Source organism: Morus notabilis, unplaced genomic scaffold (genome assembly GCF_000414095.1).
Source record: "Morus notabilis unplaced genomic scaffold, ASM41409v2 Scaffold751, whole genome shotgun sequence".
In the NCBI taxonomy this organism is placed as follows: domain Eukaryota; kingdom Viridiplantae; phylum Streptophyta; class Magnoliopsida; order Rosales; family Moraceae; genus Morus; species Morus notabilis.
The window spans coordinates 230,487-246,401 of record NW_010366875.1 but is presented as its reverse complement, the minus strand read 5'-3'; the positions used below and the strand labels follow the sequence as shown (position 1 = coordinate 246,401).

The window sequence follows — 15,915 nt, the reverse complement described above, 5'->3', positions numbered from 1 at the left end:
GGAGCGGAGAGAAAGAAAGAGAGATATTAATGGATTTTTTTATACTAAAAATAATCTCTTGATAAAACTACCAAACGCATTTTTAAAAATGATTTATGTCTGAGATTGAAAACATTTTCATTTTCATTTTCATACAAAAAATAAAATCATTTTGAAACGAGTTCCAAACGCGCTCCATATGTGTTCTTTCAGTGAGCATAAAAAAATTGTTTTGAAGTTGATGTTTTATTATCAATTTCTAGTCATTCAATTCTACTTTATTGTATAAAATAAATGTCAAATTCAAAATTGTATTAATCAATAGATCATCAACAGATAGAAATCATTTCATACATTAAACCTATATTTATATTCAAACATTTATAGACACACACACATAGATATAACTTAGAATGGGACACTTCATATCATATAAATTTGCTCATTTATCTTCCTCTTAACGTGTTGCTTTCTTGTGCAATGTATGCAAAAATTTCTCTACATGTCGTTTAATAAGTAGTTAATGTTATGATTTTTAATCCTATTTGTATTGTCATTGATTATAAAAATAAGGGTTATTTATTTTTTTATACCTACATTTTAAGTTTATTCAAAAACGTTACAAGCCAACCCAAATTGGGCCGAATTGACTCGCCGGACCCAGCTTGTTTAAGATAAACTGATGCCATATAAACGAGGACGAAAACGGTCGCCAAAAATTTCCCCCTAAAATCTTATCCCTTCGCCTTTCTCATTTCAGTCTTAGCTCTGAGCTCCAGTCATGGCGTCTCTCTTACTAGGATCCCTCCCAATCCCCTCTCAGTCCCTCCCTCTCGCCTCTCGCATTTCGTTTTCCCAATCCCAAACCCTAGCCACTTCTCTTCCCTCTTTCGCACTTTCTTCCTCGTTTTCATCAATCTCCGCAACTTCTCCTCCATCATTCCCTTCAGGTAATCAAAAACGCTTTACTCCAAATTCCGTTCATCCGAATCTTGTGCCCTAATTTTGTTGTTGTTGTTGTTGTTGTTCTACTTCAGTGTACTGTGGCAGAGGCGATAAGAAAACGGAGAGAGGAAAGCGTTTCAATCACTCCTACGGCAATGTAAGTTTTGCTTTTCGCTTGTGAATTACGGCAATTTCTGTGATTAATTTTTGTTTTTTGTTTTTGTTTTTTTGGTTTGTGAAAATGGAAAATTAGGCAAGGCCTAGGAACAAGAAGAAAGGGAGAGGACCACCGAGGGTACCGGTTCCTCCGTCGCCGCCTAGGAAAGATAAGTTTGATAGCGATGCGAAAATCAAGATCGAAATCGATGAGTCTCTGTTCTCCAACTAATTGAAATCCTAAATCTTTTTTTTTTTTTCCTTCTAATTTCTGTTGGGTGTAATATTTGAGGATTATGTAGTTCCCTTTGTTGAATGTGCTACACTTGCTTGTAAGAATTCCGCTGAAATTCTCAATTCAAGTTGGTATTTATTTATTTATTTATTTATTTATTTTTGCCATGGTTGTTATTTTTTTCCATCTTCTTGCTTGATGAAATTAGTTGTGTTTGGGATGCCAATCTTATGTGATTCAAGTCTTTGTTTTAATAAACGATTGTTGACTTGACCTGACTCTGGAATGTGCAATTTTGCAAAGTTGGAATCGAAAAGAGGGTGAAAATAAACAACATTTTGATGAAAGAGAACGATAAGGAGGTCTTATTGTTACAATACATTGGAAAGTTTGGGGACTTATCGCAAAAAACCCTTAAAAAAAAGTTGAAAAAAAAAAATTGTAGAAAAGTTTTAGCAAATTTTGACAACATATTCAACTTATTTTTGGTTTATAAAATTAGAGAAGTGAACATGTTACAAAACAAGAAATAACCTTTGAATAGTAGTGCTCTTTTCCTAACTAGTCTAACTAGTACCGTTTCTCACTCCACTTATTACAACTAAAAGAAAAAGAAATGATAAATGTTTCTCTCTCTCTCTTTGCAAATGATTTGGTCACAGAAGAACAAAGGCAATTGTTTTAAATTTTTCAATGATTTTACGGAGGATCTCTTGGTTTGTGTGCACTACACATTTCCTATTGATGGAAACTTCTTTTGATTTAACCTTACTTTAGAGTTTTAAGATCTGGAATACTTGTCAAAGGAGCTTGTTACAACGTGGATATGCTGAGGTGTCCCAATCCTGGTCCTTGTCGTAAGAAAAACAAAACTTCTTGAAAGCAAATTGGGGATTGCCGGCTTAACAAATTGTTTATTCAGATTTTTTACAAGTCTTAGTTCCATCCCTTTGGAATTTTCTTTATTCTCCTTAAATCTGTGCCAAATCTGTTCTTTTGTTTCATACATACAATCGAAAAACTTAAAGCTTATGATGGAAACAGAGATTATAGAGGAGAAAGATGAAGAGGGTAATTCCTTTATTGATTCAGAAACTCAAAAGGAAAAGATCAGGAGAATAATAGAGTATCAGAAGTCTCTCTACTCGTCGTCAGCTTCTTCATCTTCCATGTCTTCCTCAGCGGTTTCCTCTACCTTCTCATCTTCTGCTCGCAGAACTAACAGTTTGTTGAATTTGATGCGAAGCGGGAACACGTCTTTAAGGAGATTATTTGACATGGAGCATACTAGTTTAGCAACTTACTTTGCGGATTATAGCGGTTCACCCATAATTAAGCCTATTCTTCTCTGGGGCAGTGATTCAGAGAATGAAATCTATAATCCATGGGAATCTATACAAAAGTATAGACCCTCAAATGTTTCAGGGGTTGTTGGACAATATGACTTCACTCCAGAGTGTAGATTTGGGCAAGAAGATTTTGACACTCAGAAAAATAATGTAAGAATTGGGAAGCGCAAGTTGACAAGAAAAAAGGCATATAGGAGATTGCCCAGATTTGGCTTGTGGAAATGCGGTGGATTTATATTCAAGTTGAGGTTGAGAAAGTTTAGGCTTGTAATTTGCAGAAGAAAATGAAGGATTATTATTTTGCTAAATGTTTTGTAGTTTTCTTTTTTATACTTGCGAGAAAACAGACAGATTCCATGTGAAAAAGAAAATATATTGGACACAGGAAAAGTATATGACGCGAAGTAGTTTGAGCTATCTCAGATTGAGATGTACAGTCAACTAATGACCTTATTTAGTCAGAAAAAACTGACGATCTTACTTTTACAAAAGGGAAAACTATAAGAAACTAATGGTCTTATTTGCATCCAAAAAGAACTATTAAAAGAAAATTACACTTATGATCTTATCTACATCATGGGAAAAAATCTAGAAGGAAAAAAAAAAAGCTAAAAGAAAAAAATGACACTTGTAAAATACAATTCTACAGCTCCTGGAATTTTTACAGTCCGCGACTTCGCCACAGATTTTGCAAATGCTTCGCCATTTACCAACTCCGAAAAGTCTATTATGAACTGTAAATGCCTTTGCAAGTGACACAATGATCTGAGATTAACCTTCCAATAACGCTTCCTTCTTCAATCAACAATCCGCTACTTTGCCTATTCCACAGGTGCACCCCATAAGTCTCCCCACTTAGCTGAAGAACCTTGGCTTTCACCCATCTCAATTGGGCCTCCCTTTCGGGCCTCTTAAAAAGCCCACCAATCTTAGTCCAATCCACTGGATAAAAGGCCATGGGAGACAACACAGTGAAGTTGGACCCCGGCCTGGGCTCCACTCTCTGGACCACCCTTGAAACCAAATAAGGCCCATTATACCCCCACCTATTACCATCAAAAGTTGAGGCAAATTCCTCGATGAACTTCAACAAAAGTGGATGATTCATGTCAAAAATTAAAACTGCATTATTCAATCTCGTCCAGTTTTTGGATAACAAATCAATACTTTGTGCTCCAATTGAGTTCCTTAACCCATTTAAAGGCTTGAGAACAATGAAATCCGTATCCAAATAAATACCACCATACTTGTACAAAATAGCGAGTCTCATGAGATTAGACAAGTTCTGAGCTAATGAAATCTCACCAGGATCTTTGTTCCCTTTCTCTAAATCTCCCAGCCAATTCTCCGCTGGGGTGTCCTTGAACAAAAACGACAAGTCCGGTGTTGCGGCGTTAACCTTGAAACGACGATCAATGAGCGGTTTCAAGATTCTATAACCTTCTACTGAATCCATAGTCCTTGACAAAATCATCAAGCACCCTTTTGGGTGTGCCTTGAAGAGGCTCTCCAAGGCCAAGAATTCCCGATTCCCAAACGACGTCACCGGAGAAATCCACGTCATGAAAACCCGAACTTCGCATTCCGGATTGAAGAACTGCAAAACCCTGGAATGAAACCGCTTGGTTAGCAAGTCTGACTTGAAAATTTCGAGCTTTGGCAACTTTCTCCGCAGCCAAGCAATTCTCTCTTCTTCCGTTGCGTTGAATGGTGGGATGAAAGGATTATTATAAATCGCCTTTTTTCTAGCGACTGAAAAATCTCCCTTTATGGATTGCAGACGAATATTAATATTGTTGCGAGGAGTGCTAATGGAAGGATTTGTTTGTCGTTTTACCTTCAAAATGCTTTCTGTGTGGTCTTCTCTGAAACTAGTGAAGATTATACCATCGGAATAGAGGGCGAAGATTACTAAAGCAACACAAATGGTGGAGAAGATTCGGAGCTTCTTGTTGTCTGACATGTTTTTAGAGAGTCGTCTCATTGTCATTTTCAGAGAACTCTTATTGCATGTGGAAAGGATTAATATGCTGAAAGTAGAAACAAAGCTAATTCGGAGAAACTCTCATGGAGACTAAAGGAAAGTTCTTGACGTATGACTTGAAGCTGCAAAGACAATTATCTTGAATACAAATTAGTTTTTGGTAAAAGTCAATATTGGAAGATTCAGACGCTAATAGCCGCCAGCCGCGCAAATATATTAATATCTTACAATAATACTTCGCCATACATATACGAGTCATTGTTGTTGGGTCCATAAGTCGTAAAGCTAAAAATTAAAAAATAAGGTCAAAGATTGATTGAATAACATCGTTCTACTAATCAGTTCTTTTAAGCTTTCTACCAAACAAATGTAAGTTTTTATTAGCATTGTTCTTATTGTCTTAGAGATGATTTATGTTACAAATAACATCTTCATGCCGTGTGGTTAACAAATTATTATCGTTTAACATGATTTTCAGCGGCACTGTGCTGGAATACTGTTTAACTCGGTTTGAGGGAATACATATTATCATACTTGACATTCTTGAAAGTATAGAGACTGAAACTTTTGACGATGGTTGAGCACATTTATAAGTTGAAAGTGAAAACGTACACAAGAAATCTAAAATTTTATTATGGTAGACATGAGATGGAAAGAAAGTTTTCTCTATTGATGATTTTTTTTTTTTTTTTCCCTTCATGCAAACTCCACGCTCCTTTTTAAAACTTTCTTATAATCCAGCTTTTAATTATGATCGTAGACATAGGCTAGCAATACTAAACACTTACTCCATCACAAGACAATTAATTAAATTAATTAGTTTATTTTTATCTTGGACAAGTCTAATTATTTTATTGTTGGCATCCTACAAGGTGGGCTAAGAACTATCTCTGGATTATTGTAGATTAATGAAAGCTATATAGGCCACGTTATTTGACAATGAACGTAATTACATAAACGTCCTTTTCGTTGTCTTTTTCATCCCTAAGAGGCCACGTCATTGGTTTGGAACTTTTAAAAAGACGTATCTTATCATTGTCAAATGGTTTATCATTGGATTATGTTCCGAAAGAAATGCCATTTGAATAGTTAAATTTTAATCCAAATTATCTTATCATGAAAATTATTTAATTAGACATTAAATGGCCTACATGTTTAAATAAAAAAAGTGCAGTTACTTCATACTTGCATCGGAGGAATTGCTAAGCCTTGTTCTTAGGTTTCGTTCATTTCACCGATTCGAGTTTTCAGTTTTAGGTTTTTACAGTAAAAAATTCTCATAAAATATCACATTTAACTTTTTCTGCTACAGTATAAAGTTCTCAGTAATTTATTAGATTATCACTGGTAATCTATCAGTGTTTCTAAAATCAACAGTGACCACTGTCAATTATAATTGTCTTTGTCATTTATCCTCTCTCCTCTGTGGAGAAAATTTCACATTCTGCCTCCTTAACTAGTTCTGGTTTAAAAAGTAAAAATATATGAACTAATATTAAAAGGTAGAAATAAAACAAAAAAACTCTATTTTAAGAGGGTATTTTTAAAAATTGCCCCTTAGTGTGACTACAATAGAGATCTTCCAGACTCCGTCTGAGGAGTTGATAGCCGCAGTAATATGGTAGATTTACTCCAGTAATCTACCTGGTATCACTAAGTGATCAGCTTCAAAGTAATCTGTTACACTGGCACAGTAATCTTGAAGATTGAATTTTCAAAATCAACATATATAATAAGTCATCGTGTCTAACAGAGTAATCTTCAAGATTGAATTTTCAAAATCAACATATATAATAAGTCATCGTGTCTAACAGAGTAATCTTCAAGATTGAATTTTCAAAATCAACATATATAATAAGTCATCGCCAAAGCTGGTGCAGGCGTCCATCGTCTAAGTAATCTACTAGATTAATATTGGTAATCTACTATGTTAACTCATGGAATGAACAGAAAAACACAAAAGAAACACGATTACTAAATTGATTATTAAAATTATAGCGTAATTACACTACATGAAAAAATTTCATCCTTAAAGTTGAAATTTAACAAAATTTTTAGAATATTATAAATATAGTAAAAATGACAGCATGTCACATTTTATACTATATAATAATATAATCATTATTTTAATGATATCAAAATTTTGTTATTTTGTGTTGCCGCTTCTTCTCAGGTTTTCTCTCAACTGGATCCTTCCCCCTGCGCCGTTCCTTTTCTTGGCCCCATGGGGCCGGAATTCCTTGGGGCCTCATGGTGGGCCATCGGATTTCTGACCCTAGCAACGGGATCTTGAGATCTAAGGAGGTTCTCTTGACGGTGGCTCCGGTGAAAGTGTTCTTTGGGCTGGTCTTCATCGCGTTTTTGGGAGTGGGTGGCTACAGTCATGGTCGTCAGCTCAGAGGCACCGGAGATCCTTCTTCTTTGGCGTTTTTGTCACCAAGGTCCTGCGTTGCTTTTGGTGGTGTTGGTACTCTTGTGGCGTTTCGTCGGCACTGGTGTGCGCGTTCCACGCGCCGATCCGATGATGGTTCGGGTATGGCCTCTTCTTCCTTGGTGTGGTGTCCTCTGGATTCTTGTTGGCCATGGAAACTCGTGGTGCCATCACAGACTTCTTGGTGTCTTGGGTTTGTGCCCGTTTTAGGCTTTATTTTGTTTTTCTAAAGGTGATGTGTTTTTTGCCATTTTTGTGTTGTTTTGTTTTATTGTACGGTGTAATAAAGGTGCAATAAAAGAGGTGGTCTCATTCTCCGAGATCGGTTGTGTGTTTTGTCTACTTGATTTTGTTTAATGCGGTGTATTCTGTAACCGTGGATTAAAATCATAAGATTAGAATTATTTTTAATTTATGTGTATTTTTTGTGAGAGAAAATACTGTAACGAACCATGAACCATAATTCGATCAGAAGGCTCCATCAATTATAGAGGTGTTATTAAAAGAGCCATTTATATGTTTAGTGTGCCGTTTCGGTTTCTTATTGTCGAAACTTGGTATATGTTACTCCCCTTTGAGCGTTTAATTCAAAATTATTGGTGGATCCGATCTTTTGTTGAGGTCGAATCTTCTTATGTTTTGGGGTCATTCATATCAACATTAGTGTTTGTATTTCTCTATATTTGAGTTGAAATGAAATTTTTCTTTAAAAAAAATTTTATTATTTTTATAATATTTTAAAATTTTTACAATATTTAAACTTTACTAATGAAATATTACTATATGAGTAAAGAGCCCGACATAAAAAAATGTTAAAAATAAAAAGATTATTAAAAACACGATAATGTAGAGCCATGAATATATCATTGTCATCAAAGCTACTCTAAAATCAGGGCTGACATGTAGAACTAAAAGGGGATTGATTAAAACGCTTGACATATAGAAATGAAAGTTGATTGATCAAAAGATAATCAACTTTTTTTTTTTTGCTGGATTGAAAAAAAAAAAAAAAGAAAAGAAAAGACAATCAACTTGCCGTAGTGCTGATGGCAAAGCATGGTAAAATAATGCATCAAAAGCTTCATGATGAAAGAATCTATTAACTGAAATTTGTCTTGAATCGGGGTGCATTTAATCTGTACTAAACTCTTCATATTATGGCCTCAATTTTCCAATCATGTCAAGGAAATACGTCATTTCTGCAATTGGTTTGGCATTAAATGCAGCCCCAACAGTGAAAGAGTCTTCTTGAACTTGGAAAGTCAGAGTTTAGCGGCTCTCTGCCACCTTCCATGGACAATCTCACATGGCGCCTCGTGGAATGAACCTGCGATACAACGGCTTCGGAATCGGCGGTGAAACCCCTCATGAAATCAAACATCTGCGTTACCTGCAACATATCAACTTCACTTCCAATTCCTAGGAAAGAAATATCCCTGCTAATATAACTCCCTATAAAGAGCACAAAGTGCTTGATATGGAATAGAACCATCTTAATTATTCGGACAATTACAGGCCAGTTCAGGTTATTGATAAAGTTAACTCACTTTTGTTTAGGTGGTAACAACCTTTTAACTATCCCAGCTTGGATAGGGAACTTCTCTTCTTTGTATGGTCTTTCACGAGTAATACTATTAGACACCGGTAGTATTTAGCACCGCCTATTAATAACTTGTGAGACTCACAGGTGGAGCCTACCTTCTATTAGTGATGGTTCTTAACACTGGCGGTATTCCTAAGCATTTTTCGTCATTCACTTGCCCTAAGGCCTAAACAATTTATACTGTGGAGCAACTATTTATTTAGGGCAATCACTCCTATTTATAATATTTCTTCTGTATACTATTTCACTGTTGTTCAGAACCAGTTGAAAGGAAAAATACCAACAGATGTTGGCAGTGCTCTCCCTAGTCTTGTTGTGTTTGTTGATGGAGTTAACAAATTTACAAGGCATATTCCTCTATCCATGGCAAATGCTTCCACAATTCAGGTGCGTGGCTTAATTTGCTAAAAAAATGGTCTAATGTCTCTGCCTCATAATTTTGGAATTTTGAGAGACTTATCAACCATCCTTCTCATAATCCATGCCCTAATCGTATTATTGCATTATGCACACTAAATTGTATTATTGCTCGTACAACATTATATTGTATTTAATGATGTACTTTACTACATTTTCTCATCTTACAAGTTACACTAATGATGCACATTGTTACCATATTTTGCAACTATTGAAACTCAAAAGTCTGTATAGTTTTCACTCATTTTTCATTCCCTGTAATTCAAAAGAATTAATTTGAAAATCAGCTTGTGGTACACAAGAATTAGGCTTTTTAAAAGATACAATTACTAGTTATGTGCTTGTGTTACATATTCTATGCCTATGTATTACACTCTGGTCAACATAAGCTACCCTTGTCATTTAACGTCGAACGCGCATAATTTTTTAGGATATATTTTATTATTGATTTCATTCAAAATTACTGTTACAGCACCAATTGAGTTCAATAATAATATTTTCTGCTTCAGACATATCAGCCATTACACCTGCCACATTCAAACAATAATGTATAGTAGCTAAACGCGTCGCTTCTTTTTTGCATTTGCTGATGCAATTATCTTTGCATGTATGCGCCGTTTCCAATCTGATAAATTCTGAGTGTCGGATTAGAGATCTGGCCTAAAATTTTATACTTATGATAAGATTTTCCCCTCACATTCAAAAGCAACATATTTCTCTTTTTCTTGACTTTTTTTTTGGTGTTTACTCTTTTCCGTTAACACTGATATTCTCTGTGTTTCAGCTGTAAAATCTATATTAAATCTGATTAAAAATTAGATTAAATTAAAAAAATAATACATATTCGATGCCTACTAAATAAAGAATACTGGTATTCTTAAAAATACAAAAAACACCAAAAAAATTCTCTTTTTACTTTTGTAAACTTCAAAATATAAATTTGCCCTTTACCCACCATGAGGGAAGTAAGATAAGTGTTAGATGGGGCCCTAGGGGCAGAGGAAGGTTAGTCCCAAAGGGAGTTATGCGATTTCTGAAAATTTGTTTGATTGCATCTGATTTTTCAAAACTTTTATTTATGCCCACTATATGTGCCTCCTCATAAACAAACTTTTTCTCTCATTTATTCTTATTAATAAATTTAAGAGATAAAATCATTTTGGTAATCTATGTTATAACAAAATATTTTTCTGATACCTTAATATGAATACATTTACCATTAAAGAAACATTCTTTTGATATTCTAAAACAGATTTGTAGGACATATAATGTCCAAATGTCTTTTTTATTAATTAAATAGAAACTAATAAATATTTTGTAAGAACATTTTAACTTATTTTGATTTTTTAATTTTTAAATGTTTTAAAGTATTTTTGTAACTTTTAAAAAAATATATTAGTATGTTGTTAGTTTGTAAAAAGGGTAAAATTAAAATTTTATGTCTAAAAAATTGGTCTCTGGGTACTGAAAGAATGTTCCTTTAAAAGTAAATGTATCATTTTAATATTATTAAAAACACCAGATATCAACGAGTTTACTATAACTGAGGGTCTCAAAACGATTTTATCCTTAATATAAAGGGAAATAGTAGAAAATAGGCCAATATGAAAAGCTTAAGAAAGTATATAGGCCAATTTTTAGTTATAAAAATTAATATGCCATAACTTGTTAAGTTATGATTAATAACCAGATAAGTTATGGACAAACTTGTCAAGTTATAGTTCATAGCCAGACAAGTTATGGATAAAAACCATGAATTATGGACAATAACTTATCAAGTTATGGTTCATAACCAGACAAGTTATGGATGAAAACAGTAATTTGGCCTATTTATTAACTAATGTAAACTATTGGCCTGTTAATTTTAATCCATCTCAAGTCTTAGCCTATTTCTCTATTTCTCCCAATTTTAAACGTGCATTTCCATCCATCTGCTTTTTTGTTTATTTTTTGAATCTTATATTTAATTATATGTGCTTTATTACTTTTTAATTCCTAATCTGTCCCTATTGAAATAATTCATCTCAACTGTGCCTTTATTTAAGTATTTTGTTCTTGTAGTTCTTTAATAAAATATCTAATTTATAAATATGGTATTTATAAATACTTTTTTTTTCCAAATTGCCCTACTTAATTAATTACTTGTTTTAAATGTGTCTCTACTTAAACATCTTTTTTCTTACAATCTTTTAAAATACTATTTTCTCTTATGTACCCCTAAATAATTCAGAGTCAAATTATCACATCAAAACTTTTTTTTAAGTGTACCACTTTATTTCTTCTTTACAAAACCAAATGCGTTAGAGATTAATAAATCAAGATGAAACTAAAATTTTAAGAAATTTCTATGTTCACATGGCGAAAGATTCAACAAACCTAACTATGTAACAATATTAAAAGTTGATAATTTGATGGTCTCAAAAGCTTTTCAAGTTTTTAACTTATACTCCCGTAAACAAAATCTTGGCTTCGCCAGTACTGTGAAAGGGCGGGTTATAAACTTATAGTGGTATTTTTAGTTTTTTTTTTTTTCCTGCCAAATTTCCTTGAAGAGCTTATTGTTTTCTTCTCTTTTTTTTCGGTTAAAAAAAAAACTCTGCAAATTTGGCAAAAAGTCACGTAATTAATATACATTAAAAGAACAACACGAACAAAAAAAATAAAAATAAATAAATTACAGACAAGTTTTATGAGGACCTACTGAGAGTATCTCTAACCATCTTCAATTCCTTGACAACTTTACTAATGTCCATTCGTTCTCTAGAATTGCAGCCAAGCACTCTTGTGTTGTATCCTTTTTGGTTTGTCCCTCATAAATAATCTCCTTGCTATTTGCTTCCTCTTCTTCTCCTTCACCTCCAAGCACAAGCATTGGATCTAGGACTTCTGATATTTTCCTTGATAGTGCACTCTTAACATGATCATGGAGGTCCAAACCGTCTTTAAACTTTTCGTCGGTCGGCCTCCTCCCCGTGAACATCTCCAACAAGAGTACCCCATAGCTGTATACATCGCCGTACGTCGAAACCTTACTTCCCATGCCATATTCTACATAGAAAAGAGAGGAGAGAGAGAGAGTTTCACTTTTGCTTGTTAGAAATAATCTACGTATAACTCATAAAAATGTTCATGCTTTCTATTATTTTTGTTCGATTGCTTTCTTTGATACAAATTTGGGCTGTGTTTGGACTAAAAATTTTGAGCCTTCAATTTGATACAAAAAGTTTAGAAAATGGCAACTGCTTTGCAATAAAACTCTTTTGAAATGCATATTGAAGATTAAGGGTGCGTTTGGAACTTGTTTCAAAATGATTTTATTTTTTGTATGAAAATGAAAGTGAAAACGTTTTCAATCTCAGATAAAAATCATTTTTAAAAATGCGTTTGATAGTTTTATTAAGAGATTATTTTCAGTGTAAAAAAACTCATTAATGTCTCTATTTCTCACTCTCTGCTGGAGAGAGGAGAAAACGAAAATAAAAAATGAAAAACAACTAAAAGTCGTTTTTCATTTCTCTCTCATTTTACACTAAACTAAAAAATTATTTTCATTTCTGCTTTTTGTCTTTATTGCGCCAAACGCCGTTTTAAAAACGTTTTCATTTTTTCTTTCTCGAAAAATGTAAAAAATAAAAACGGGATCAATTCCAAACACGGCCTAAGGTTTTTCTTTTATTTTGCTAGTTTGAATCACAACTCAAGTTTTTATTACAGTATTTTCTCTCTTATAAAAATTTATAATTCAATTTTTTCTAGTACAATATTTTCTTTCTTTTACATGAATATACTTTTTTAACTCAACTCGTATGAACAAAATGGACGGGGCCTTAATATTTTTCATTAACTTTATTTACTTTGCCCTGAAGTTAATTACCTGGCGCGGCATACCCAACAGTTACCTTCAATCCAACTGAACTGCTTTGTTGTACTTCTGATCTACTCACAGGCTCTGGAATGAACGTTGCTAACCCGAAATCTCCCACGCGAGCAGTGAGATCATTGTCGAGCAAAATGTTGCTTGGCTTTAGATCACAATGAACAATTGGCTTTTGACATTCATGATGAAGATACTCCAAAGCTGAGGCCACATCAATAGCAATGTTTAATCTTTGCAAAAGACTCAACATCCTTAGTTCACCATCTACGTCGTATTCTCTGGGACGTGGATGCAGCCAACTCTCGAGGCTCCCATTAGGCATGAACTCATAGACAAGAGCTTTGAAATCATTTCCCTGAAAATCAACACTCGAGCAAGCGGTTAATACTTTCACGAGATTTCTGTGTCGAATGTTTCTCAAGGCTTCACATTCGGTTAGGAAGCTCCTTAATGCTCCGCGTTCTTGTGTGTAGAGTACCTTTACTGCAACAACTTTCTCATTTGGATCAAGAATGCCCTTATAGACTGAACCAGAGCTACCACTGCCTATCAAATTGGCAGAAGAAAATCCACCAGTAGCTTTAACAAGTGTTCCATAAGACACATTGAGTAGAAAATTCTCATTTGACGAAACTGCTGAAGATGGAGGGTCTCTTTTCAACTTCTTTAAGCGAACGACGATTAGAATAGATACCAGCAGAACTAACCCCAGGATCCCGGAGAGTAAAGGGATCATCAACTTGAGCCCTTTAGATATCTTCTCTTTCTTTGGCTTAGTGCATGCCGGGAAATGCAGTACTGATATACCCCCACAAAGCCTTTCATTTCCTGCTAATGAAATGGCAGTTGCATTTTTGAAAACTCCTCCTGTTGGTATTTGACCCTCGAAGTTGTTGAAAGAAAGATTCAGACTCATGAAGGAGATATGTTGGAAGTATTCCGGAATTTGGCCAGACAAGTTGTTATGTGAAAGATCCAAGTCCTCAAGTTCTCTCAAGGAACTAAAAGATTGAGGAATAGCTCCTTCAAAGAAGTTATTCTCCATGTGAAGTTGTTCTAATCTTCAACAACTACCTAGTTCTTTTGGAATTTGACCTGACAATTTATTCTCAGAAACATCCAAGTAACCGAGATTTTTCAAAAGCCCCACTTCAGAAGGAAGGGAACCAGTGAATTGATTTTGAGCTAGATTCAAAGAAATTGTTAAAGAAGAAAGACTGACAACTTCTTTGGGTATGGTTCCAACAAGGTAGTTTTGAGAAAGGTCTAGGTCCTGCAAGTTTGAAAGGCTTCCAATACTAGAAGGAATAGGACCTGTGAAGTGGTTTTTCTGAAGATGGAGCAAGTATAACTGAGTTATGTTGGCTAGGGAGGATATTATGTGGCCTGAAAATGAATTTTCGGACATGTCCAGTCGCCGTAGCATCTTGAGGTTACAAATTCCTACAGGAATTCTCCCTGATAGATCATTTTTTTCTACCTCTAACTCAGTCAAGTTAACAAGATTGCCATTTCCTTCAGGGATGCTTCCACTTAACTGATTGCTTCCTAGTCTCAATGTAGCTAGTGTGGATGAGAGGTTGGATATAGAATTTGGCAATACCCCGCCAAATTGATTGTCACTTGGATCAACCACTTGTAAGTTCCTACATTTTGTCAAAGAATCGAAGAAGTTCAAGTCATCAACTTCTCTCGTTCCGAGAGAATTTGAAGCTAGAACCAGCCACCATAGATTAGGTGAGCCACCAAAATCAATGGTAAGTTTTCCACTGAATTTGGTTCCACTTGTATCTAATTCAATAAGATTGGAAGCATTGGACAATGAATTTGGCATGGTTCCAGTGAATTGATTGTGACCAACATTCAAGACAAGTAAGTTAGGAAGAGTGAAGGCCAAGTCTGAGGGCAAGCTTCCTTCTAGTTGATTAAATGGCACACTAAACCTTGTGATGGATGAAAGGTTATAAACAGAGGGAGGTATCATACCGGACATTCGATTCACACCGAGTCCAAGAAATTCTAAGTTCTTCAACCGGCCAAATGACTCCGGTATGTGTCCCTCCAAACTGTTCACTGCTAGAGACAGAGATCTAGCAGAGGAAAGGTTGCCTAATGAGGCCGGCATCGGTCCACTGAGATTGTTATAGTGAAGTTGAACTCTCTCCAGCATCTGCAATGATCCTAGCTGAGATGGGATTTTACCATTCAACTTGTTGAACCCCAAACGGAGCCAAACAAGTCTAGAACATCCAGAGAGATTGGCTGGGATTTCTCCCGAGAACGAGTTGTTGGAGAGTTCCAAGTACTTAAGCCTGAACAGACGGCCAACTTCCTGCGGGATTTGATAATGAAAATGGTTGAAATTAAGGACAAGTCTTGAAAGGAAGGTGAGATTTCCTATGTGAGGAGAGAGTGAACCAACCAAGTCATAGGAACTAAGGTTCAAGCCGGTCACTCTTCGGTGGCGGCGACCGCAAGTGATGCCTTCCCAGTTGCAGAAATGGAAAGAGTTATTCCATTTCTTCATGACACCAAAAGGGTCGCCAATTATCTGAGCTTTGATGGCAAGCAAGGCAAGCCTATCTGTCTCATTTCCATAGGAAGTTTTGGCTTCAAAAGTGGATAATGGTGAATGCAACATTAATGTGATGAAAAAGAACAAGAGAAATGGAGTTGGAAAGAGGGAGTAGGAAAGGATTGAAGTTTTGCACGGATGTGAAAGATTCATGGCTGAAGGTTTGACAAAGTGGTGGGAAGAGAGATTGATTTGCAGGTAAGGTGTGAATGTATGTTTCTGGGAGGGGAATGCTTGAATAATAGTTTTTTGCTATACTATTTTTAATTTAAAAAATAGGGTGTAATAACTAATAAGTGCATGTGGTTTTTTTTTATTTAAAAAAAGTCGTCTTTGAATTATGTACATTTCATGATAGACTATG

At 35.0% G+C, this 15,915-nt stretch overlaps 3 protein-coding genes across 3 annotated transcripts; 1 reads left to right on the top strand and 2 right to left on the bottom strand.

Annotated features, from left to right (window-relative positions):
• The first annotated feature begins 644 nt into the window (after nt 1–644).
• LOC21398675 (30S ribosomal protein S31, chloroplastic) lies at nt 645–1,434 on the top strand. The gene is made up of 3 exons (XM_010111330.2): nt 645–929; nt 1,017–1,081; nt 1,178–1,434. The coding sequence occupies exons 1-3, from the start codon at nt 761–763 to the stop codon at nt 1,310–1,312; spliced, it is 369 nt and encodes a 122-aa protein (XP_010109632.1). The 5' UTR covers nt 645–760; the 3' UTR covers nt 1,313–1,434.
• A 1,750-nt stretch (nt 1,435–3,184) lies between these two features.
• Nucleotides 3,185–4,640, bottom strand: LOC21398673 (lactosylceramide 4-alpha-galactosyltransferase). The gene has a single exon (XM_010111328.2). The coding sequence runs from the start codon at nt 4,625–4,627 to the stop codon at nt 3,392–3,394; it is 1,236 nt and encodes a 411-aa protein (XP_010109630.1). The 5' UTR covers nt 4,628–4,640; the 3' UTR covers nt 3,185–3,391.
• A 7,181-nt stretch (nt 4,641–11,821) lies between these two features.
• LOC21398670 (probable LRR receptor-like serine/threonine-protein kinase At3g47570) lies at nt 11,822–15,617 on the bottom strand. Its single transcript, XM_010111325.1, has 3 exons — nt 14,051–15,617; nt 12,974–13,999; nt 11,822–12,147 (listed from the first exon to the last, which is right to left on the bottom strand). The coding sequence occupies exons 1-3, from the start codon at nt 15,615–15,617 to the stop codon at nt 11,822–11,824; spliced, it is 2,919 nt and encodes a 972-aa protein (XP_010109627.1).
• Nucleotides 15,618–15,915: the final 298 nt, after the last annotated feature.

Bases quoted from the DNA above. Each gene is read 5' to 3' on its own strand.
- LOC21398675 (XM_010111330.2), top strand. From the start codon at position 761: ATGGCGTCTCTCTTACTAGGATCCCTCCCAATCCCCTCTCAGTCCCTC. The intron at 930-1,016 runs GTAATCAAAAAC...GTTCTACTTCAG, and splicing joins TCCTCCATCATTCCCTTCAG to TGTACTGTGGCAGAGGCGAT. The intron at 1,082-1,177 runs GTAAGTTTTGCT...ATGGAAAATTAG, and splicing joins TCAATCACTCCTACGGCAAT to GCAAGGCCTAGGAACAAGAA.
- LOC21398670 (XM_010111325.1), bottom strand. From the start codon at position 15,617: ATGTTGCATTCACCATTATCCACTTTTGAAGCCAAAACTTCCTATGGA. The intron at 14,000-14,050 runs GTAGTTGTTGAA...ACTTCTTTGAAG, and splicing joins TCAAATTCCAAAAGAACTAG to GAGCTATTCCTCAATCTTTT. The intron at 12,148-12,973 runs GTAATTAACTTC...TTTTCTATGTAG, and splicing joins TGTTGGGTATGCCGCGCCAG to AATATGGCATGGGAAGTAAG.
- LOC21398673 (XM_010111328.2), bottom strand. From the start codon at position 4,627: ATGTCAGACAACAAGAAGCTCCGAATCTTCTCCACCATTTGTGTTGCT.